Genomic DNA, 16,907 nt, shown 5'->3' with positions numbered 1-16,907 from the left:
TTTGATATCATACCATTCCATAGTTCAAGCACACCATGCAGTATTATATAATTGCTACCACAATGAGTCTCAAAACCTTCTTTTCCTTCTTGAACTCTTGATATCAGCTCCCCTTTCCCCAACCCCACCCCACCCCTACCTCCCTCACCACACCCCAGGAGCCCTTCATCTACTTGTGGTCTCTGCAGGTTCATCGGTCCTGGGTCTCATAGACAAAAACAGACTCATAACACAATTGCAAGAAGGCTACCCACAATGACAAAATGCATCAGAGATAACCCCCAAAGACCACAGAAAATATGGAAAACCAAATGGGGCTCAGAGTGTCTCAGATCGGGGAATCAGGGAACAAGATGTTGGCCTTTCGAGTCAGGCTTGTCACTGCAATCTGCTATGGCCATCTCTCCTCTCCTCTGTCCGGTGGCCAGGTTCTCCCGGGCCTGGGTAGAGGGACCTCGCCAGAGGCTCAATCTGGAAATGTATCTTGGGCTTCCACGGTCACCCACGGCATGGCAAGGGAGGCTGGGGGAGACGGGCAGGGTGGGTGGGGAGTGGAGGGGGGCTAATGACAGTCCAGTACAGGAGAGAAGAAAATGCTCTAAAATGGGCTGTGGCGATGATTGTGCAACTCTTCTCAATATGACTGAACAGTTGAATTGTATGATATGTGGGTTATATGCCAACAAAGTTGTTTGTTTTTAAAGTGACAGTCTCAGAGACTCGCAGGGGCAGCCTTACCCTGCCCTCTGGGGCCTCCACTCGGTGAGTTTGCTTGTTTGGGTTGGTGCTGGCCAAGCCCTTGGTGTGAATGATCTCACCAAAGTCTCAGAACAGCCACAGGGCACCGGTGCCCCACCCCCATCCTACGGATGAGAAAACTGAGGCACACAGAGATTGCTTGCCCAAGGTCACAAAATGTGCCAGGGTTCAGTCCTGGGATACTCATCCCAAACAGCTGTGACAGGAGCACTGTCGGCCTGGGGCGGGAAAGCCCAGCGAGCAGCCAGGACACACTTACATCCCAGCCACAGCCAGGACTTGAGTCCACCCTCCTGGCTTCTTCCTCTTTCCTTCACCGCAGGGTCTTTTGTTTGTTAACTTTCCCCCTTTTGTTTGTTTATTCATTTGCAGGGCGGCTCCCTCTGCTCTCCAGCCAACTGGCTGGACCTGACGCTGACAGCCTGAGGGTCAGAGCTCAGGCCTGGGAGGGCTCAGACATGCCCCTCTTCATGCCTCCCTCACCCTTCCTCCAAACAGATTGCAAGTACACACCTACAACTGCACACCTCCCCTAGCAGGGGTCTCATCCCCTCGCCCGGCGGCCCCTTCATCCCACTCCTCCACAGCTCAGGACCCTCAGAGGTCAGCCTGTGGGAACACATTAGACCCCACAGAGCATAACCTGTCTCACTGTGCCCTCTCCCCACTCCTGGCTCAGATGCCCCTCACCTGCACACAAGCTGACGTCCTTCAGGAGGGAGTGCATCTGCCTAGTGGGATGGGATGGGATGGGATGGGGCAGGGATTGCATCTCACCATCACGGCAGCTGGGTGAGGAGGGCACAGTCATGACCGCCCCCCTCCCCACATTCCGCAAGGGAGGACAGTGAGCTCAGAGAGGTTTGATAACTTGCTCAGCATCACGCAGGCAATAGGCAAAGGAGCTGAGATTCAAACTTGGGGCCTGCTGACTCCAAAGCCTGTGCTTTTAACCACCCCGAAACAGGTCTCTCCAGAGACACTCCCCCACCCCCATCCCTGTGGGGCACCACTTAATCTGGACTCGCAGGGACAGAGGGTCTTCACAACTCTTCCTCGTGGAGTGTGCAGGGGCCCTGCCTCAGTCACCGCAAAGTCAGGCTCAGGCTAGAACCCAGAACCTTCTGCACCTTCAGGGCAGACGGAGGTCAGGGGAAGCATCCTGGTGAGGACAGCCAGGAGTGGCAGGCGCAGGCCTAAGCAGGGGCGCAGGCTGCAGTGGGGCCCAGGGATTTAGCAGCCATCCTCACCCACTCCATAGCAGCTAACTCTTCCCTGTGTCTTTGTCTTAGCCCTTCACCAGGCTGCCCACCCATCAGGTCCCCCCAAGGGCCTCCGAGCTGTGCATCCAGCAGTCAGGCAGGGTGTGTAGCCAGTTCTGCCACGGGCCCGCTGAGCCCAGGACGCAGGCCTGCCCATGCAGGTCCCCAGTGTGCCCTGCCACCGCTCACAGAGGCCCAAGGGTCCAGAGGCTGCCCCCCGCCCTTCCACCCCTCACCCCTCAGAGCCTCATCTCCGGTCGGTGCCATGGCAACCAAGAGCGCCAGGCCTGGGCAGCCAAAGGAGCCCCAGAGAGGGGTCCTAGGAGGAGGCAGGGGAGGGGCGAGCGGCTGGCAGACAAGCGAACCTTCTGTTCCCCAAGCTGTGGCCGCCCTGGATCAGCCCTGGGCCGGCCGGGGTGGGCGCCACAGTAGAATAGGGCCTCAGTGCCAAGGGGGCAGGCAGTCCTGGGTCCACTCTCGCTGACCCACCAGCACACAGCCTTCCCTGCCTGGCCAAGCAGGGACAGCTAACTAATGAGAGAACTCGCCATCAATGGTGCCAATCATGGGCACCAAGAGTCCCCTCAGAGTCCTCCTGGGCAGCAGACCTGGAGGGGAGAGGCTCTCAGGTTTCACGAACCCGCCCACTCTCACCCCCTTCCTTCTGTCTGCCCCTCGCCCTCTGACTCCCACTGACCGACAGTCAGCACCCCATGCCTCAGCTGCCTCACCTGTAAATTGGGGCCTGTGGTTGAGGGGGCAAGGCTGTCTCCTGTGAGCCCTTGGAGTGAAACCCCTACAGTGGGGCCTGGCATGCAGCCCTCTGCCACGTTGTTATTGGTCATCGACTCACGAGAGAACAGAGCAATCGCTCCCTCCAGCACAGCGCCAGGGCCTTGTGTCAGCAGACCTGCAGGAGAGCCTCTGCCCAGAAGGTTCCGCGGGAGGGGGTTGTGTGGTCAGCACAGCCTGGTTTGTCCTCTGACAGAGAATCAGGCGGGGCAAGGCCTTGCCCTACTATGCAGGCATTTAGTGGACAACTGAGGACTAGGCTCCAAACCCAATGGGTCCCAGCTAGCCCTCTCTACGTGCACTGATGCTTTCTGTACCCAGAAGACAGGATGGGCCTTGCAGCGGGTATAGGCAATGCTGGAGCAGCCTGAGATGCAGGGCTCTGTAAGCCCAGCCCTTCTGGTCCTCAGGTCTGGGGCACTCACAGACACAGGGCTTCCTGGGTTGGGGGCGGGGAGGATGGCAATGGTGAGCCTAGCCCTCAGGGAGTTGAGGGGTCGGCCAGACATGCGGGACTCTGGCACTAGCAGGCTGGGACCTGATCCATGCTGTAGGACAAGGCACCTTGTGTGGGAGCCCAGCCAGGCCCTGAGTGGCAGTGCCAGCTTGGCGAGACTCCGTCCAGAGTCTGGGTCCCAGCTGTCTGACTGTGTGACCCCTCTGAACTCCACTTCTCCAAGTCCGTTGACTGGGAATAGCTTTGGGCATTTGGAAGGGTGATGAGAAGACCCCGGGACACAGTAGCTGCTCAGCAAACACAGAACAATATGCGCTCCCAGAGGGTGAGGGAGTTGGCTCCGAGCTAGGCATGGGTTGCATGGTGGCGCTGGCAACTCAGGGCATCACACTGGGGCTCTGTCTGGGCTGAACCCACAGCCTTAGCAATGGCTTGTTAGAGAAATGCACGCGACATGGCTCTGAAGCAGAGAGCTGAGCTGATGGGCGGGTAGGAGGGCAGAGTCATGAGGAGGGCGTGGGGGCTGGGTGAGGAGCTGAGCTTTGCCGTGGAGGTGCGCAGGAAGCCAGCGCTGGAAGGAGTTGACAATGAAGTGGGTGGTCTTTGAAGGGGACCCTCACCCAGGAGAGTGATATGAAGAGGCTGACAATATGGGGAAGGAGGTGGGTTAGGACAGGGACATGGAGGCAGCCAGGCCAGTTTCACGGATGAAGCCCTTCCCTAACTAGTCACATAATTTGAAAATTTGCAAAATGAAAATGCAGGACCCTTTGTTTACAAAGAGTATTAAGGATTCCAACAGGGTGACTAGAGAGCATTAGACCAAGCCAGGGCGCTGAAAGGGGAGGCTAACTGTCCACCATCTACCCGCCCATCTCTACCCTCCCCTTCATCCAGCTGGTTGCCACATAGGTAGCCAGGCAGGAGACTGCAGATATAAACAGAGGTAAGACACAGTCTCCCACGGTCCACTGGGCCCTTAATCCTCAAATGCAGGGACCCTGGGTTTGGAGGGGCCAGGGCTTCCTGTCATATTTATAAAGCTGCGTCCTGTCCCCTCTGTGGCTGATCCTGGAAATCACCTGCCCCTCCCTCGGCTCATGCCTCAGGAGTGGAGAGGTTGGTGGGGTCACAGCCCATGGGGGTCCTTCTTCCAGGAGTGGAGCTAGCCGGAACCTCCGGTCATCTTGATGGAAGCGGACACGGTGGCCAGAGAGGAGCTGGGGCTTGATCCAAGGCTCCCTGGTACAGAGATTAGCCACCCTGCTCAGGATGCCATCCACTGCACGTTAGCTCCACTCTGTCCTCTGACCACACCCCAGCTCCCACCCCTTCCCCAGAGACCTGGGGGTGAGCCCAGAAGGTCGGAGGCAGAGCCAGGTCCCTAGTGGTAAGGAAATGGTGAAGTGCCAGCATTCTCCATGGCACAAGGAAGCCCCAGGCCTGTGGCCCAGGTCCCAGCACAGCAGCCCAAGGCCATCTGACTGAGTTTCCTACCTTCTTCCCTAGGGACCTCATACTGTGCCGTAAGGGGATGTAAGGAGGCAACCCCAAGGTCTCCACGTCTCTGATCTCTAGGACGTCCTAATTCCTCGGCTCTGCTACTCCATTCCCATCCGACAGCCCTCCCCATCACTGGGCGGAGAAGCGGGGCTCTGGCAGATGAAAGGTTTTGAGCACCTGAGACATCAAATAGCCCATAACTAGAGGAGGAGAAAGAGCAGTGATGCAGTGACAGCAAGAGACTTTGATTTTCCATCTCCTGCACTCTCTCGGGCTGGGGCTCTCAACATGCATCTGAAAGGGGGCGCAGGGAGGCAGGGCCCCAGCATTCAGAAAGCTCTGGGTCTGAGGCTTGGGAGGGGCGTGGGGTGGGCTCCCCGCTCGATGCTTTGAGTGGGGGCTCGCTTCAAGCCCTCCAAGTTGGGTGACAAGACACTGTCACTGGTCAACGGTGGAGTCACACCAGCTTCGTCCTCTACCAACTTCCACTTCACTGAAGTCAGAGCACAGGCAGTTCAAAGATGTAGAACACCACCCCCAGACCCTCTCCAACAGGGGCAGTCCCCTGGTCCTCCGTCCCCAGTCTCCCAGGAATGTGGGCTTGGGGACACTGTGGGCACTACCCCTGCTCGTGTCCTGAGCAGTGGGGTGCACTGAGGGAGGGGCTGCGCAGATCGCCAACTCTGATGCAGGTGAATGCTTCCCATGAGCAGCCATTGATCCTGTTCTCTGTCTGCAGTATGCAGGGAAAGGGTGGGATAAAGCCCTTCCCCAGTGCAGTTAAATATGCATGATCCAGAGCACACAGCGGGGCTTGTGCGGCTGCCAGCCTGGCCCTGCGTGGCTCAGAATCCTGGAATTGTTGTCGGGTTGGAAGGGGCTTGCTTCAGCCTCCTCACTGCGGGGAGAAGTGAGGCCGGGCGAGGGGCTGCAGTGCCCGTGTTCACATGGGGGATGCTCCCCCACCAGATCCCTGAGAGCACCCTCCACAGCCAGCAGCCTGATGGGGGCTTTCACTGGGTCTCAGGGAGCCATCCAGCTCCCACCTGGCCTGGACGCAGAAACACCTGGCTGCAAATCCCAGCCCCAACCCTTCCTGGCTGGGGGACCTGGAGCCACTGACCTGACCTCTGAGCCGTTTCTTCATGTGGAAAGCTAGGAGAGTCCATGTACTCTTGGAGGCTGTTAAAGAGGGTTCCTTTCACTCCACAAGTGTCAGTAAGCCACGTACTGTGCTCCAAGGAGCAGAGCGGTGGATGCTCTGGGGACATCTTGTGGGCCCCGCATAGCGACAATACACAGCATTGGCTGCCCGTGACCCTGCCCACACACTTCCCAGCTCTGCCCCTGGGAGGCACCCTAGACCTCTTCTGTCCCGGCTCCCCCCAGCAAGGGGCTGCTGTGGGGCAGAGCAGAGGGGGTCTCCTGTTCCAAGGATGTGCCCCCCACAGGGCTCTGCTCTGAGCAGGGAGGGAGTCCAGGGCCCCTCCCCTTCCTGTTTCTCTCCCCATCACAGCGAGCTATCTGTCCTGAGCAAAACTCGGAGTCCTTTCCCTCAGCCCAGAGGGCAGCTGGCCTCAGACCCAGCCCGCGGGCTGTGGGCCTCACATGGCACCTAGTAGTAGTCAGGGTCCCTTCCCTGGGCACAGCCCGTGGTAGGTTACTGTCACAGTGCAGGGCTCCTGGGCAGGAGGGAGGGGGAGCAGCAGCCCCCGTTTAGCAGCAGATGGCGGGAGCGGCAGCACTGTGACCAGCACCTGACCTGGTCAGTGTGGCACAGTGTGTTATGCCCGGACTGCTAACCACCAGGCCAGCAGTTCAAACCCACCTGCCACTCTGGGGGAGAAAGAGGAGACGAGACTGTCTACTACAATAAACACTGAGTCTCGGAAAGCCCCAGGGTCAGTTCTACTGCCCTTCAGGGTGGCCCTGAGGCAGGCTCGATGCGAAGGCAGGGGTTGGTTCTGTCCTGTGCTGTGACTTCCCGGAGCCCAGTACGAGTCAGTGCCGCCACGCAGAGAGGAGGGGACCGCGGCTGAGCGGCTGGCCCAGCGTCAGTGGGCACTAAGCTTGGGGGGCTGTTTGCCTGGACGAGGAAGCAGCCCTGAGGAGGGTGCAGTGGGGGCTAGGGAGCTGAGTCAATGCCGGGGCCCTGACTGAATCCACACATCTGGGGCACTGACCAGTTCCAGCTCCTCTTCCCACAGGACCGCTGCCGGCCCCGAGGGGGGAGGCCCCTGATAACCACGGTCAAGCAGGAAGTGAGGATGCCGGCCAGATGGTCTCCTTCCCGACTCGGGGCCAGACGGGTCTTGATGCTGAGCTGCCTGCCCTCTCTGTGGGGGAGATGCCAGAGCCGGGGGCAGCCCTGTAGGAAGATAGGGGCGGCCCCTCTGACCAGTAAGGACTGTGGAGTCAGGCGGTGGGGACTGAGACACTGAGTCTACTAGCTGTGCCACCCTGGACAGGTCAGTTAGCCTCTCTTAGCCTCAGTTTCCTCGTCTGTAAAATCAGAAGAATCCCAGCGCCGAGACCCAAGAGCTGTGGCGAGGGGGTCAGGCCGTGTGAGGTGTGGGCTCTGTGCCTGGGGTGGGGGGTGGGGGACAAGCAGCACTGTCATGTCTGAGATTGCTGAGGGTCTGGCTGTCCCTGCTTGCGGGGCTGCCGAACCTCCACCGTTCCTGCTGGAGGCCCCTGTGGGCTGGAGGTCTCAGGGGTGGGCAGGAGCCCCTCCCAGTGGGAGTGGGGCATCTGTGGTCCAGAGAGCTGGGCGTCCTGGAAGGCACATAAAGGAGGGGGTGGGGCTGGGGGCTGGGTTCTCTCAGCAGTGCTGCTCACCCAGTGGGGTGGGGGTGGGGCCAGTGGGGGCAGAGCCCAGCTGAGGAGGCCTGGGGCCTGGATTCTCTCAGTTGTGCGGATACATGGAGCCCAAGCAGGCAGGGAAGGCCCAGCGGCCCAGCTGGACCCCAGCATGTGGCGCTCCAGAGAGGAGACGAGACTGGCCCAGGAAGGCGGGAGGAAGGAGGAGGGAGGGGCCTTGGAGGGACGGTACAGGGATGGAGGAAGAGACTGTGGGCAGGAGAACGGGGAGGGCATGTGTCCACAGGCGTGACCCTGCCAATCCCTCTGGGAATCCTGAGACTGGACAGCAGGAACAAAAGGGCCAGGCTCGCTGCAGCTGGGGAGTGTGGGGCAAAGCTAGCCCAGCTCCAAGCTTGGCCCCCTTCCTGTGTGGCTGCCCTGAACCTCAGTGTCCCCCTGAACCTCAGAGGGGAGGGAAGCAGGTCAGGGCTCTGGAACTTCTGGTGGGTGCTACCTGAGGTCATTCTCCTAGAACACTAGCCCAGGGCAGCCATTGCTAGAAACTGGGGTGCTCGGGGCCTGGGGACCCACAGGAGGGTTTTGAGCAAGGGAGTACCATCACCAAATTCATGTTTTAGAACAGACCAGAGAAGGAGCCAAGCCCGGAAACGGGGAGATGCCGAGGAAGCCTGAACCATGGCCCGGGACTCTGGGAAAGAGCTCCTCAGGCCTACCCCATTTTCATAGGAGACCCCAGACCCAACAACCTGGTCCCAGCCCCCTTGCCTCAGCCCCCAGAGTGCTAGGCCGGGCCAGCCACTGAGTGAGTGGTAGGGGGTACTCACTCTGAAACTTTCCCAGCCACTGGGGGTTTGGAAGGCCATGTTAGGAATCTGGAAAATTTGCAAATCCATTTAAATCCCCAGAGGTTGCCAGGCGGCTGATTGGCCTAGAGCCAGTCTGATTCTTGGGGACAAGGCAGGGGCCTGGGTGCCAGGGCTGTGGCCCCTAGGTCCCCCGTCCCTTTTAAAGGCCCCTCTATAAGCCATCCCCAAGTCTCTTCTCTTGCCCCCCTTCTGACTCTCCCCACCTCCACCTCGTATAGACAGGGGGTGCTGTCTCAGCACCCAGAAACCCCTGGGGCCTGTCCATTTGATGAGAGAGGGGCAGCACACTTGGGAGGCAGAGACCACTCCCACCTAGAAGCCCAGGGAAGGCCAGAAGTGGCTCTTTCAGCCCTGATGCTGTCTTCTACCACCCGGCCTCCTCCCATCTGGTTTTGTTAAACATATTTTTCATTTTTTTGAGGAGGGCTGGGACAAGGGACAGGGCAAGGGGCGGGGTCCTCCCTCTCCCAGCACTTACCTTGCTGCGGGAATGTCTTCTCCTGTAAGCAGAGTCCCAGGCTCTGGGCTGCCACCCCCTCCAGGAAGCCCTCCTCACTGCCTTCTCCCCTTCTCTGGAGATACTGCAGGACTGCACAAGGCCAGCGGCTGTGCAGGAGGACAGACAGGGTCACTGCAGAAGCCGGAGACTGGGGGAAGGTGGGTGGGGGCTGCAGGGGTGGGCGAGGAACTGCCTGCCTTCACCTCACTCCCAAAGCATCCTTCAGGAGGAGCAAGCTTCCAGGAGGGGCCGCCCTGAGTCTGGCTGGCCCGGGCTAGCCGCAGGGCCCAGGCTGCTGTCCGGCAGCTGCTTGGAGGGGCCTGGGCTCCTTCTTCCTCAGTGAGCTCCTCTTCTGGGACTCTGAGCTGCTCAAAGCGTCCGGGGTCCCAGACGGAGGGCAGGGACTGCTGTGCCGCTGGCAGCCCCAGGAGCTCACTCCACCGTGGGCTTCCCTGCCCCCACACCCCCACTTTGGGGGAAAGGCTGCAGGGCAGCCTCTGATTGGTCAGCGGAGAGAAGGGGGGGTGGCAGGGCGGGGAGGGCGGACGCGTGCGTCTGTTTTCAATTTCACTTTTCCCCCTCAGTTTCTTGTTGTTCTTCCCCTGTGCTCCCTCCCTTCTCCCGAGCTCTCTCTGGATGTGAGGGGATGTTTAGAAATTCCGCAGCCCACGCCGACCAGCCAGCCGCTGAGTCACTTTATTGAAGAGTGGCCGGTCCCCACTTGCCTGATGCCTGTCAACCACTGTCATCTCTCCTTGCCATGGTACCTGGGGCAGGGGAGAAGCTCCTCCGTCGCTCCGTTTACGGGCCTGTAACGGGAGCTTTGATTGCCTCTATGGCTGACTCGGTCAGCATCCCTTCCTGAAACAGGTACCACTGAGCACCAGGCTCTGTGCTGGTGAGGAAGACAAGGGCCCGGACCTGAGGGACCATCAGGCCAGTGGGGGAGGCGGACAAAGTGCAGGGGGAGCTAGGCAGGGAGCCAGAAGGGCCTTTAGAGAGTACCTAACTGAGGCTTGAAAGACTCTCGGAGATCATCTGTCAATGTCAGAAGGAGAAATCAAGGCCCAGGGACAGCCAGGCACAGAGAGGGAGAGCAAGTTGTCCCAGGCCCCCCAGGACAGACCTTCATGCTTCTTCCTCTCGTCTCAGAACCCCAGAGGGATGCAAGCAGGCCCCGAAGGAGGGGAAAGAGTGGCCGGCATTCACACAGCAATCGCAGAACAGCAGCTGAACTGGATCTTAGGAGTCACATGATCAAAGGGACACAGCTCCTCTGAGGCCGATCCAATACCCACGTGCCAGTGCCCTGCTGGCCTCTTCCGGTCTCCCTGTCACTGAGTTACCCATCAGATGGCCTCCGGCCCTCCTTCCACCCAGGCTTGGCTCTGCTCCTGGCCCCGGGAGTGGGTCTTTCATGTCTGCACACATTTTCTGTATTTACCTTCTCAGCTCAGAAGGTGTCCAAGTCCTAGCCCTTCAATGCCAGGGTTTTTTAAAGGGGGCTCCGGGAGTTGAGCTGTGCCAACTCTGCCCCCCACGCCTATGCACACGGGGAACTGAGGCCCGGAGACGGGAAGAACGGGGTTCTGGGTCACACAGGAAGAGCCTCAGTGGGCCTAGAGTTCCTTCCGCTGTGCTGCCCTCTCCCTCCCAGGTCTTCATTCAGGCACTGGGAGGATGCTGGAGCTGGGACTGCAGGCCCACTTCATTCATCGACTCTGAAACCATTTCTGGGTCTTGTTGCAAAAGGGATGCCCAGCTGGCCACCTGATCTGGACTGCTGGGAGGAAGGAGGGCCCACAGGCTGGCTCAGGCATGGGGCGGGGACCATGAGAATGTCTCCAGAGAGGAGGCCTGGCCCAGGCTTGGTGGCAGCTGGGCCACAGGGGAATGTGAGAGAGCCCCAGAGACCAAAGGCTCAGGCCTCATGTGGACTTCTTGTGCCCAAAGACCCCACCCGGAATTGGCAAAGTCCCCTCCTTAGCAATGCTGGCCATTGGCCCCTGAAACTTTGATTTGACTCCTGGGACCAGGAGAGGTATGAGGGAGCAAGGGGCTTTGCAATCCTCTAGTTCCCCCCAAAGCTGATATGGAATCAGGAAAACCAGTCACTGACTTATTGAGTGGCCTAGGGTGGGTTCCTGGTCCCCACCCCACCCAAGACTCAGTTTCCCCATCTGTACATAACAGGAGTAGGCTCCTAGGCTGGAAGGCCCTTGGGATTATGTATCTGCTGTTTTCCTTAGAGCTGGCCCCTGGCTAGGGAGAAGAGGATGGGGACCCCTTGGACAGGGGGCCAGCTGGGGGCCAGAGATGCAGTGCAGAGGGGGCGGGGGTGGCTGGTGGTGGCTCCCAGGGGAACCTGGCAGCTGCCGGTTTCCGGCCAGCCCAGCCGTCCGGCTGGTGCATCTGGAATCACTTAGCCCCAACCACCATTAACCCTTGGTGGGCACCAGGCTGCCCAGCTGCCCATGGCTGAGTTAGAGGTGGGAGCACTGCAGGGACTCCCTGAGGGCTGGGTAGTAGAGCTAGAAGGGTGGGGATTAAGAGGGAAGGTTCTAGAGCTAAGTGCAAATTCCAGCCTCTCCACTTCCAAGCTGCATGGCTTTGGGCAAGACACTAAAACTCCTGGCTGTCCGTTTCCTCATAGTGGCAATGATAGGCGAGCCAACTCATAAACGTGCCATAGGGGTGTGCTGTGCTTAATGGGATCCGTACAGTGCCTGGGGTGTTCTTGACATAATGACTGTCACTCCTTCAAGCTGCATGTAATCTCTGGGTGCCCCTGGCCTGAGCCCACCCTCTGCTGGGCCTCAGTTTCCCCTTGTGCACTGACATGCTGGGGTATCTACCAGAACAGGGCATGCTGTGAGCAATCTCCCACTTGCCCCAGTGCTGGGCGTGTGTGGTCTTGGACAATCATTGGGGCATGCTGGGCTGGGATAGGTGGGCAGAGGATGGAGGGTGGGATTCCTGCCTGCAGTGGATGAGGAGGGGTTGTGGCAGGAGCAAAGCCCTGTGGGTCTTGAGGCTCAGGGCCTCCCTCCCACATTGCACAGCGATGCTGCTGCTCAAGGGTTAGGAATTTGGGCTCTGGGGTTGGCAGTTTCAAGCCCAGCTCTGTGTGGCCCTGGGCAAACCCTTGCTGGGTGGCCGTGGACTAAGGATATTCTTTCTGAACTTCCATTTCTCCCACTGTGTAGTCAGGAATGCAAGCTCTTCACATGTGGTTGAGAGGCAGAAGTGGACCCGAGGTGTTTTGTGCTGGGCCTAGAGCAGAGTGGGGAGACAGGACAAATGTTGATTCAGGGCTAGAGGATGCTCTCCAACAGGCTCATTTTGCAGCCAAGGTCGCTGAGGCCCGGGGATGTGTGCATGGTCTTCGAGGGCTCAGACTGGAACCTGGGCTCTTGTCTTGGCCAACTGGGGCTCTTTCAGTACATGCATGTGGAGGCGGCTCTTTCAGTACATGCATGTGGAGGCAGCTCTTTCAGTACATGCATGTGGAGGCGGCTCTTTCAGTACATGCATGTGGTGCTCAAGTGGAACTGAAAAATTCAAAAGTTTGCTGAGTCTCAGCCCCTTGCTCTTCCCTGAAAGAGGGAGCCAGGCTCTAGCTACCCCCTCTTAGGACCCCCACCCACGCTTGCCTGGCCGGAAGCTGCAGTGCACAGTGGGGTGGGCGGCGAGGGAGGGGGGGGGTATCCGGAAAGGGAGACTGAGTGGGAGAATTCCCCTTGGGCCCACTCAGCACTCAGGCAGGCAGGGCCAGCAGCCACCACATCTGGCTCTCCCACGCTCTGGGGCTGTCGGCCCCTCCTCAGGTCCCCCACCCCCCCAGCCCATCTGGAGTGGAGATGAGGAAGCAGCACATAAGCCCCAGGCATCAGCACAGTCATCTTGGCTGTCAGGGCCAGAGGGCCCTAAGGATGTAACTGTGCAAGCCTGGAAACTGAGGCCCCAAGAGTACAGCAGGGAGGGGCCTTGCCTGAGGTTAGTGGAGATACAGAAGCCTGGAATGCAGGACTTCCGGTCCCCGGCAAATAACTCCTCATCCAAGTGGCTCCTTGTGCCTGCAGCCAGGGGGCCAGGAGAAGGAAATACTGCCCATCTCTCACCCACTCTGGACTCCTCTCAGTGCCCCAGGGCTGAGGGTTTACAAAGCCCCCTTCCTCCCTCAGACCTCTCCTGGTCCCAGGAGTCAGTCGAGCCAAAGTTACAGGGGCCAATGGCCACCATTGCTAAGGAGGGGACTTTGCCAATTCCGGATAGGGTCTTTGAGCACAAGAAGTCCACATGAGGCCTTTGGTCTCTGGGGCTCTCTCACATTCCCCTGTGGCCCAGCTGCCACCAAGCCTGGGCCAGGCCCCCTCGCTGGAGAAATTCTCATGGTCCCCGCCCCATGCCTGAACCAGCCTGTGGGTCCTCCTTCCTCCGGGCAGCTGAGTCCAGATGGCCAGCTGGGCATCCCTTTTGCAACAAGACCCAGAAATGGTTTCAGAGCCGATTAGTGAAGTCAGCCTGCAAGCCCAGCCCTGGGACCTGGGATGTGCCCTTTGGATGTTCAGAAATGGCTCAAAGGCTGTCCAAACAGCAGAGCCCCCTGTGCAGAGCCCCCTGTGTGTCCTAAGGCCCAGAAAAGGCCAGAATCCATCTGAGGATGCACGGCAGGTTTCAGAGGGGCCCCGAGCTCCCAGGAAGTCGTGTGCCTTCCACCGGTTATCCTTGAACAGAAATGAGCCAAGCACCTGCTCCGTACGAGGCTTGCCCTCCCAGTGCTCCCCAGCAAACAGGAAGGAGACCACAAGCAAAATGATCATACCCACTTGTGAGAAGTGCCAGCAGAGAGGCACAGAGAACAGTGGGCGGGGCGGGGCCTTGTGTGGTAGAGTCAGGCTTCTCTGGGTCAGGCACATTTTGGCTGAGGCCTGAGGGGCAGCACACAGTGTGTTGGCAGTGGTGGTGGGTGGAGGAACAGTGTTGTAGACTGAGGGAACCGCAGGCGCCAAAGACAGGAGCTGAAAGAGCTTGGTGCGTTTGGGCAGAAATGAAAGGAGGCTGCAGTGGAGAGGCATTATAGCACAGAACGAGATTGGAGAGCAGTCAGGGGCCACGCCTTGTGGAGCTTGGCGTTCACCACAGGGTCAGGAGGAATGGCTGCAGAATATCACACAGGGGATCTAGGAGGGAAGGCTGGTGTAGGGAGGGGTCAGCGGACCAGGGGCTAGTGTTCAGGTGTCCGAGTGACTATGCCTCCCAGGAGGTGGGACTTCTGGGTATCCGGGGAGCCTTTGCCACAGGCTCAGTGTGGCCTTTCGTTCTCTCCCCGGCCTCTGAGACTTCCAGGCACTAGGATAAGATGCAGTACTCCTTCTGACAAGGACACTCTGTGGTCCTGGAGCTAGAGTCCCCTTGTGTCTGGGGAGCTGCCTCCCCTGCTTCCTCACAGGGAGGCAAAGGACCCTAGTTAGCAAAAAAGAGCAGTTACCTCTCAGCTACTCACTGAATATTGACAGCACAAACCTACCCAGAAGTGCCATGGAAGGAATGCCTGGTGAGCTGCATCTGTAAATTGCAAGCAAGCAGTTGCACCCTAAGGAGTAGGATGGCACCCTACTCCCAACACCCACCGTGCTTCTGGAGCAATTTGAAGAAACAGGCCAGAGTCTTGTAGTACCCTTGGAGGCCAGCAGGTGGCGACCAAGCCTCTGGAGGGAGAGAGAGAGAGAGAGAGAGAGAGAGAGAAGGGCCCAACCTCCGCATCTGCCTCACATCTGCCCCCAGAGGTGGGCAGGGGAGGAATTACTGCCTGAGCTTCCAAAGTGGAGCATCAGAATGTGGGAGTAACTTGCCCAAGGTCTCAGAATCTAGGAACATCTAGGGAATGCAGTCTGGACAGGATTTCAAGAAGATTGAGGCCTGGTGGGGTCATGGGTTATGTGTTGGGCTAATCACGAGGTCAGCAGTTCAAAACCACCAGGTGCTCCATGGAAGAAAGACGAGGTTTTCTACCCCCGTACAGCGTTCCAGTCTTGGAAACTCACAGGGGCGGTTATACCCTGGTGGTTATACTCGGGTCACTATGGGCTGGAATCCACGCCAGGGCAGTGAGTGAGGAAGTGAAGGCTTATACACCTAGCGCTGGCCTGAGGCCCACTCGCTTAGCTTAAGCAAACCCTGCCCAACAAAAAGCTGAGCTGGGAGGGAAGAGGGATGCTTGCTCTTTCCCTTCCAGGGCTATAAACTCAATTTAAAAACCAAGCTATCACCAGGATCTTTATGAGGCCATTGTCCTTGCACCCCACCCCTGGAGGCCCTGGTCAGATGTGTGAGAGCAGCCAGGAGGGAGGGCTTCCAGGGGGGAGAGGGGCCCACCGGGGGAGCCAGTGGGAAGGAGCGGTCCAATAAACAACTGCTCCCAGAGATAAAGACTGCCCACAGAGGAAGAAGCTACCCACGTGGTGGTGGTGATAGCTGGGCTTCTCCACACACACCCGGTCACCCGCCACGCTGGACCCCATCCCCGTGGGCTGCTGGGGAGGGATTGAGGCTGGGGAGGCGAGCCAGAGGCCAGGGTGGGAGTGACTCACAGTTTCAGCCTAGGATTCTTAGGAGGTTACAGTGTCCCTGGTTGGCACACACAGAAAAACACTCACAAAAAAGCAAACTGCCACAAGGTTCGTGGAGGGGACCCTTATGGAAGACGTTCTCTTCTGACGTGCACCATTGCCGCAAGCCAGTGCCGACCAATGCCGCAACTGTGTGTGTGTGTGTGTGTGTGTGTCCTCGGGAGGGGCTTGCTGGGGATGGCACATCAGGACTGGCTGGGCACTCTGACTAGGAGTCCACCAAGAATGAGGGCTGAAAAGAGTGGAGACTCTTTTTGCAGGAAGAAGTCCGAGGAGGAAGAGGAAGAACTGATTATTTGCTTAAGCAAAACTCCAGGGAACAGGCTAACTTTCCCAGCAGGGAGGCTCAGCTGTGGAGGGGTGCGACCCTTCAGTTGGGTGCTGAGAGCAAGCTCAGCTGTGGGAGCCCACCAGCCCCATCTATGGGAGTGAGATGCAGCTGCCTGCTCCCTTTGAAACCCTCTGAAGCAGTCGTTCTGACCCTGCCCTGCAGGATCCCTTGGAGTGGGAATTGCTCGGTGACGCTGAGTCTGGTGCCTGTCTTTCTGCCTCCCTGAGCTCCGAGAAGATGAACTCTGAATGCATGCGGTGTGCCTGGCTCTGAGGAACAAGGACCGGCGTTAGCATGGTGCCACCATGTGTCAGGCGGTTTATTGTACCTGCTGTGATGCTGGAAGTGCTCCCACCAGTACTTCAAACACCATCAGGGGCACCCACGGTGGACGGGTTTCAGTGGGTCTTCCAGACTGAGACAGAGCAGGAAGAAGGATGTAGTTATTGGAGAAAGAGCTGATGAAAACCCGATGGATCACAGCAGAACATTGCCTCATAAGGTGCTGGACAGTTTGCCCCTGCCCCCCACTCCCCACCCCTGGGTAAGGAAGAAGCTCAAAATGCCACCATGGTGGATCTGAGCAGACCAACCATCATGAAGGCTGGCATAGGGCCAAGGGGATAGTTCTAGGGGTTGGAGCCAACTTAACGCAATGAACCAAACTAAAACCCTTTCTTGTTCTTATTCCTCTGGTACGAAGTGAAGGGTCAGCACTCGTAGGGAGAGATGCAGTGAAGGGAATCAGTAAACCTTGGTCTAGTTCCCATGTTTACATGGTGGGAACTTAGGAAGAACCTTTCTTCCTTTGAGCCCCTGAGCCTCTGTTTTCCTGTCCCTGAAATGAGTGGGTTGGCTCTTCTAAGGGTCTTTCATGATCAGGATGCTATGGAATCTCTGTTGATCCTGCCATCCCACTCTGGGTGGCCAAAGGGCACCAGCTGGAAAGTCAGCAGTGTTGGGCCGAGGCTCTCCTGAGCAAT

At 58.6% G+C, this 16,907-nt stretch overlaps 1 protein-coding gene across 3 annotated transcripts in view; it reads right to left on the bottom strand.

The window, feature by feature from the left end:
* Nucleotides 1-9,353, bottom strand: part of PDGFRB (platelet derived growth factor receptor beta) — a 37,097-nt gene extending 27,744 nt beyond the window's left edge. Inside the window, exons 1-2 of one of the 3 annotated variants that reach the window (XM_045284790.1) lie at nt 9,165-9,353; nt 8,941-9,068 (exon numbers count right to left, since the gene is read on the bottom strand). Coding sequence is in view for 1 of the 3 variants with exons in the window: in XM_045284789.1 (XP_045140724.1) it covers nt 5,897-6,044 (148 nt within the window). In the remaining 2 variants the exon portion in view is untranslated. Of the gene's footprint in view, nt 1-4,767; nt 4,842-5,896; nt 6,048-8,940; nt 9,069-9,164 lie in introns of those variants that run through there. The other 2 variants (XM_045284789.1, XM_045284791.1) reach the window with 2 other exon arrangements.
* Nucleotides 9,354-16,907: the final 7,554 nt, after the last annotated feature.

The sequence above is a fragment of the Echinops telfairi genome, unplaced genomic scaffold, assembly GCF_000313985.2.
Source record: "Echinops telfairi isolate 266 unplaced genomic scaffold, ASM31398v2 ScPeMD7_7469;HRSCAF=8507_0, whole genome shotgun sequence".
NCBI lineage: Eukaryota > Metazoa > Chordata > Mammalia > Afrosoricida > Tenrecidae > Echinops > Echinops telfairi.
Note: the sequence above shows the minus strand (reverse complement) of the source record. Positions and strands in the feature narration are given on the sequence as shown.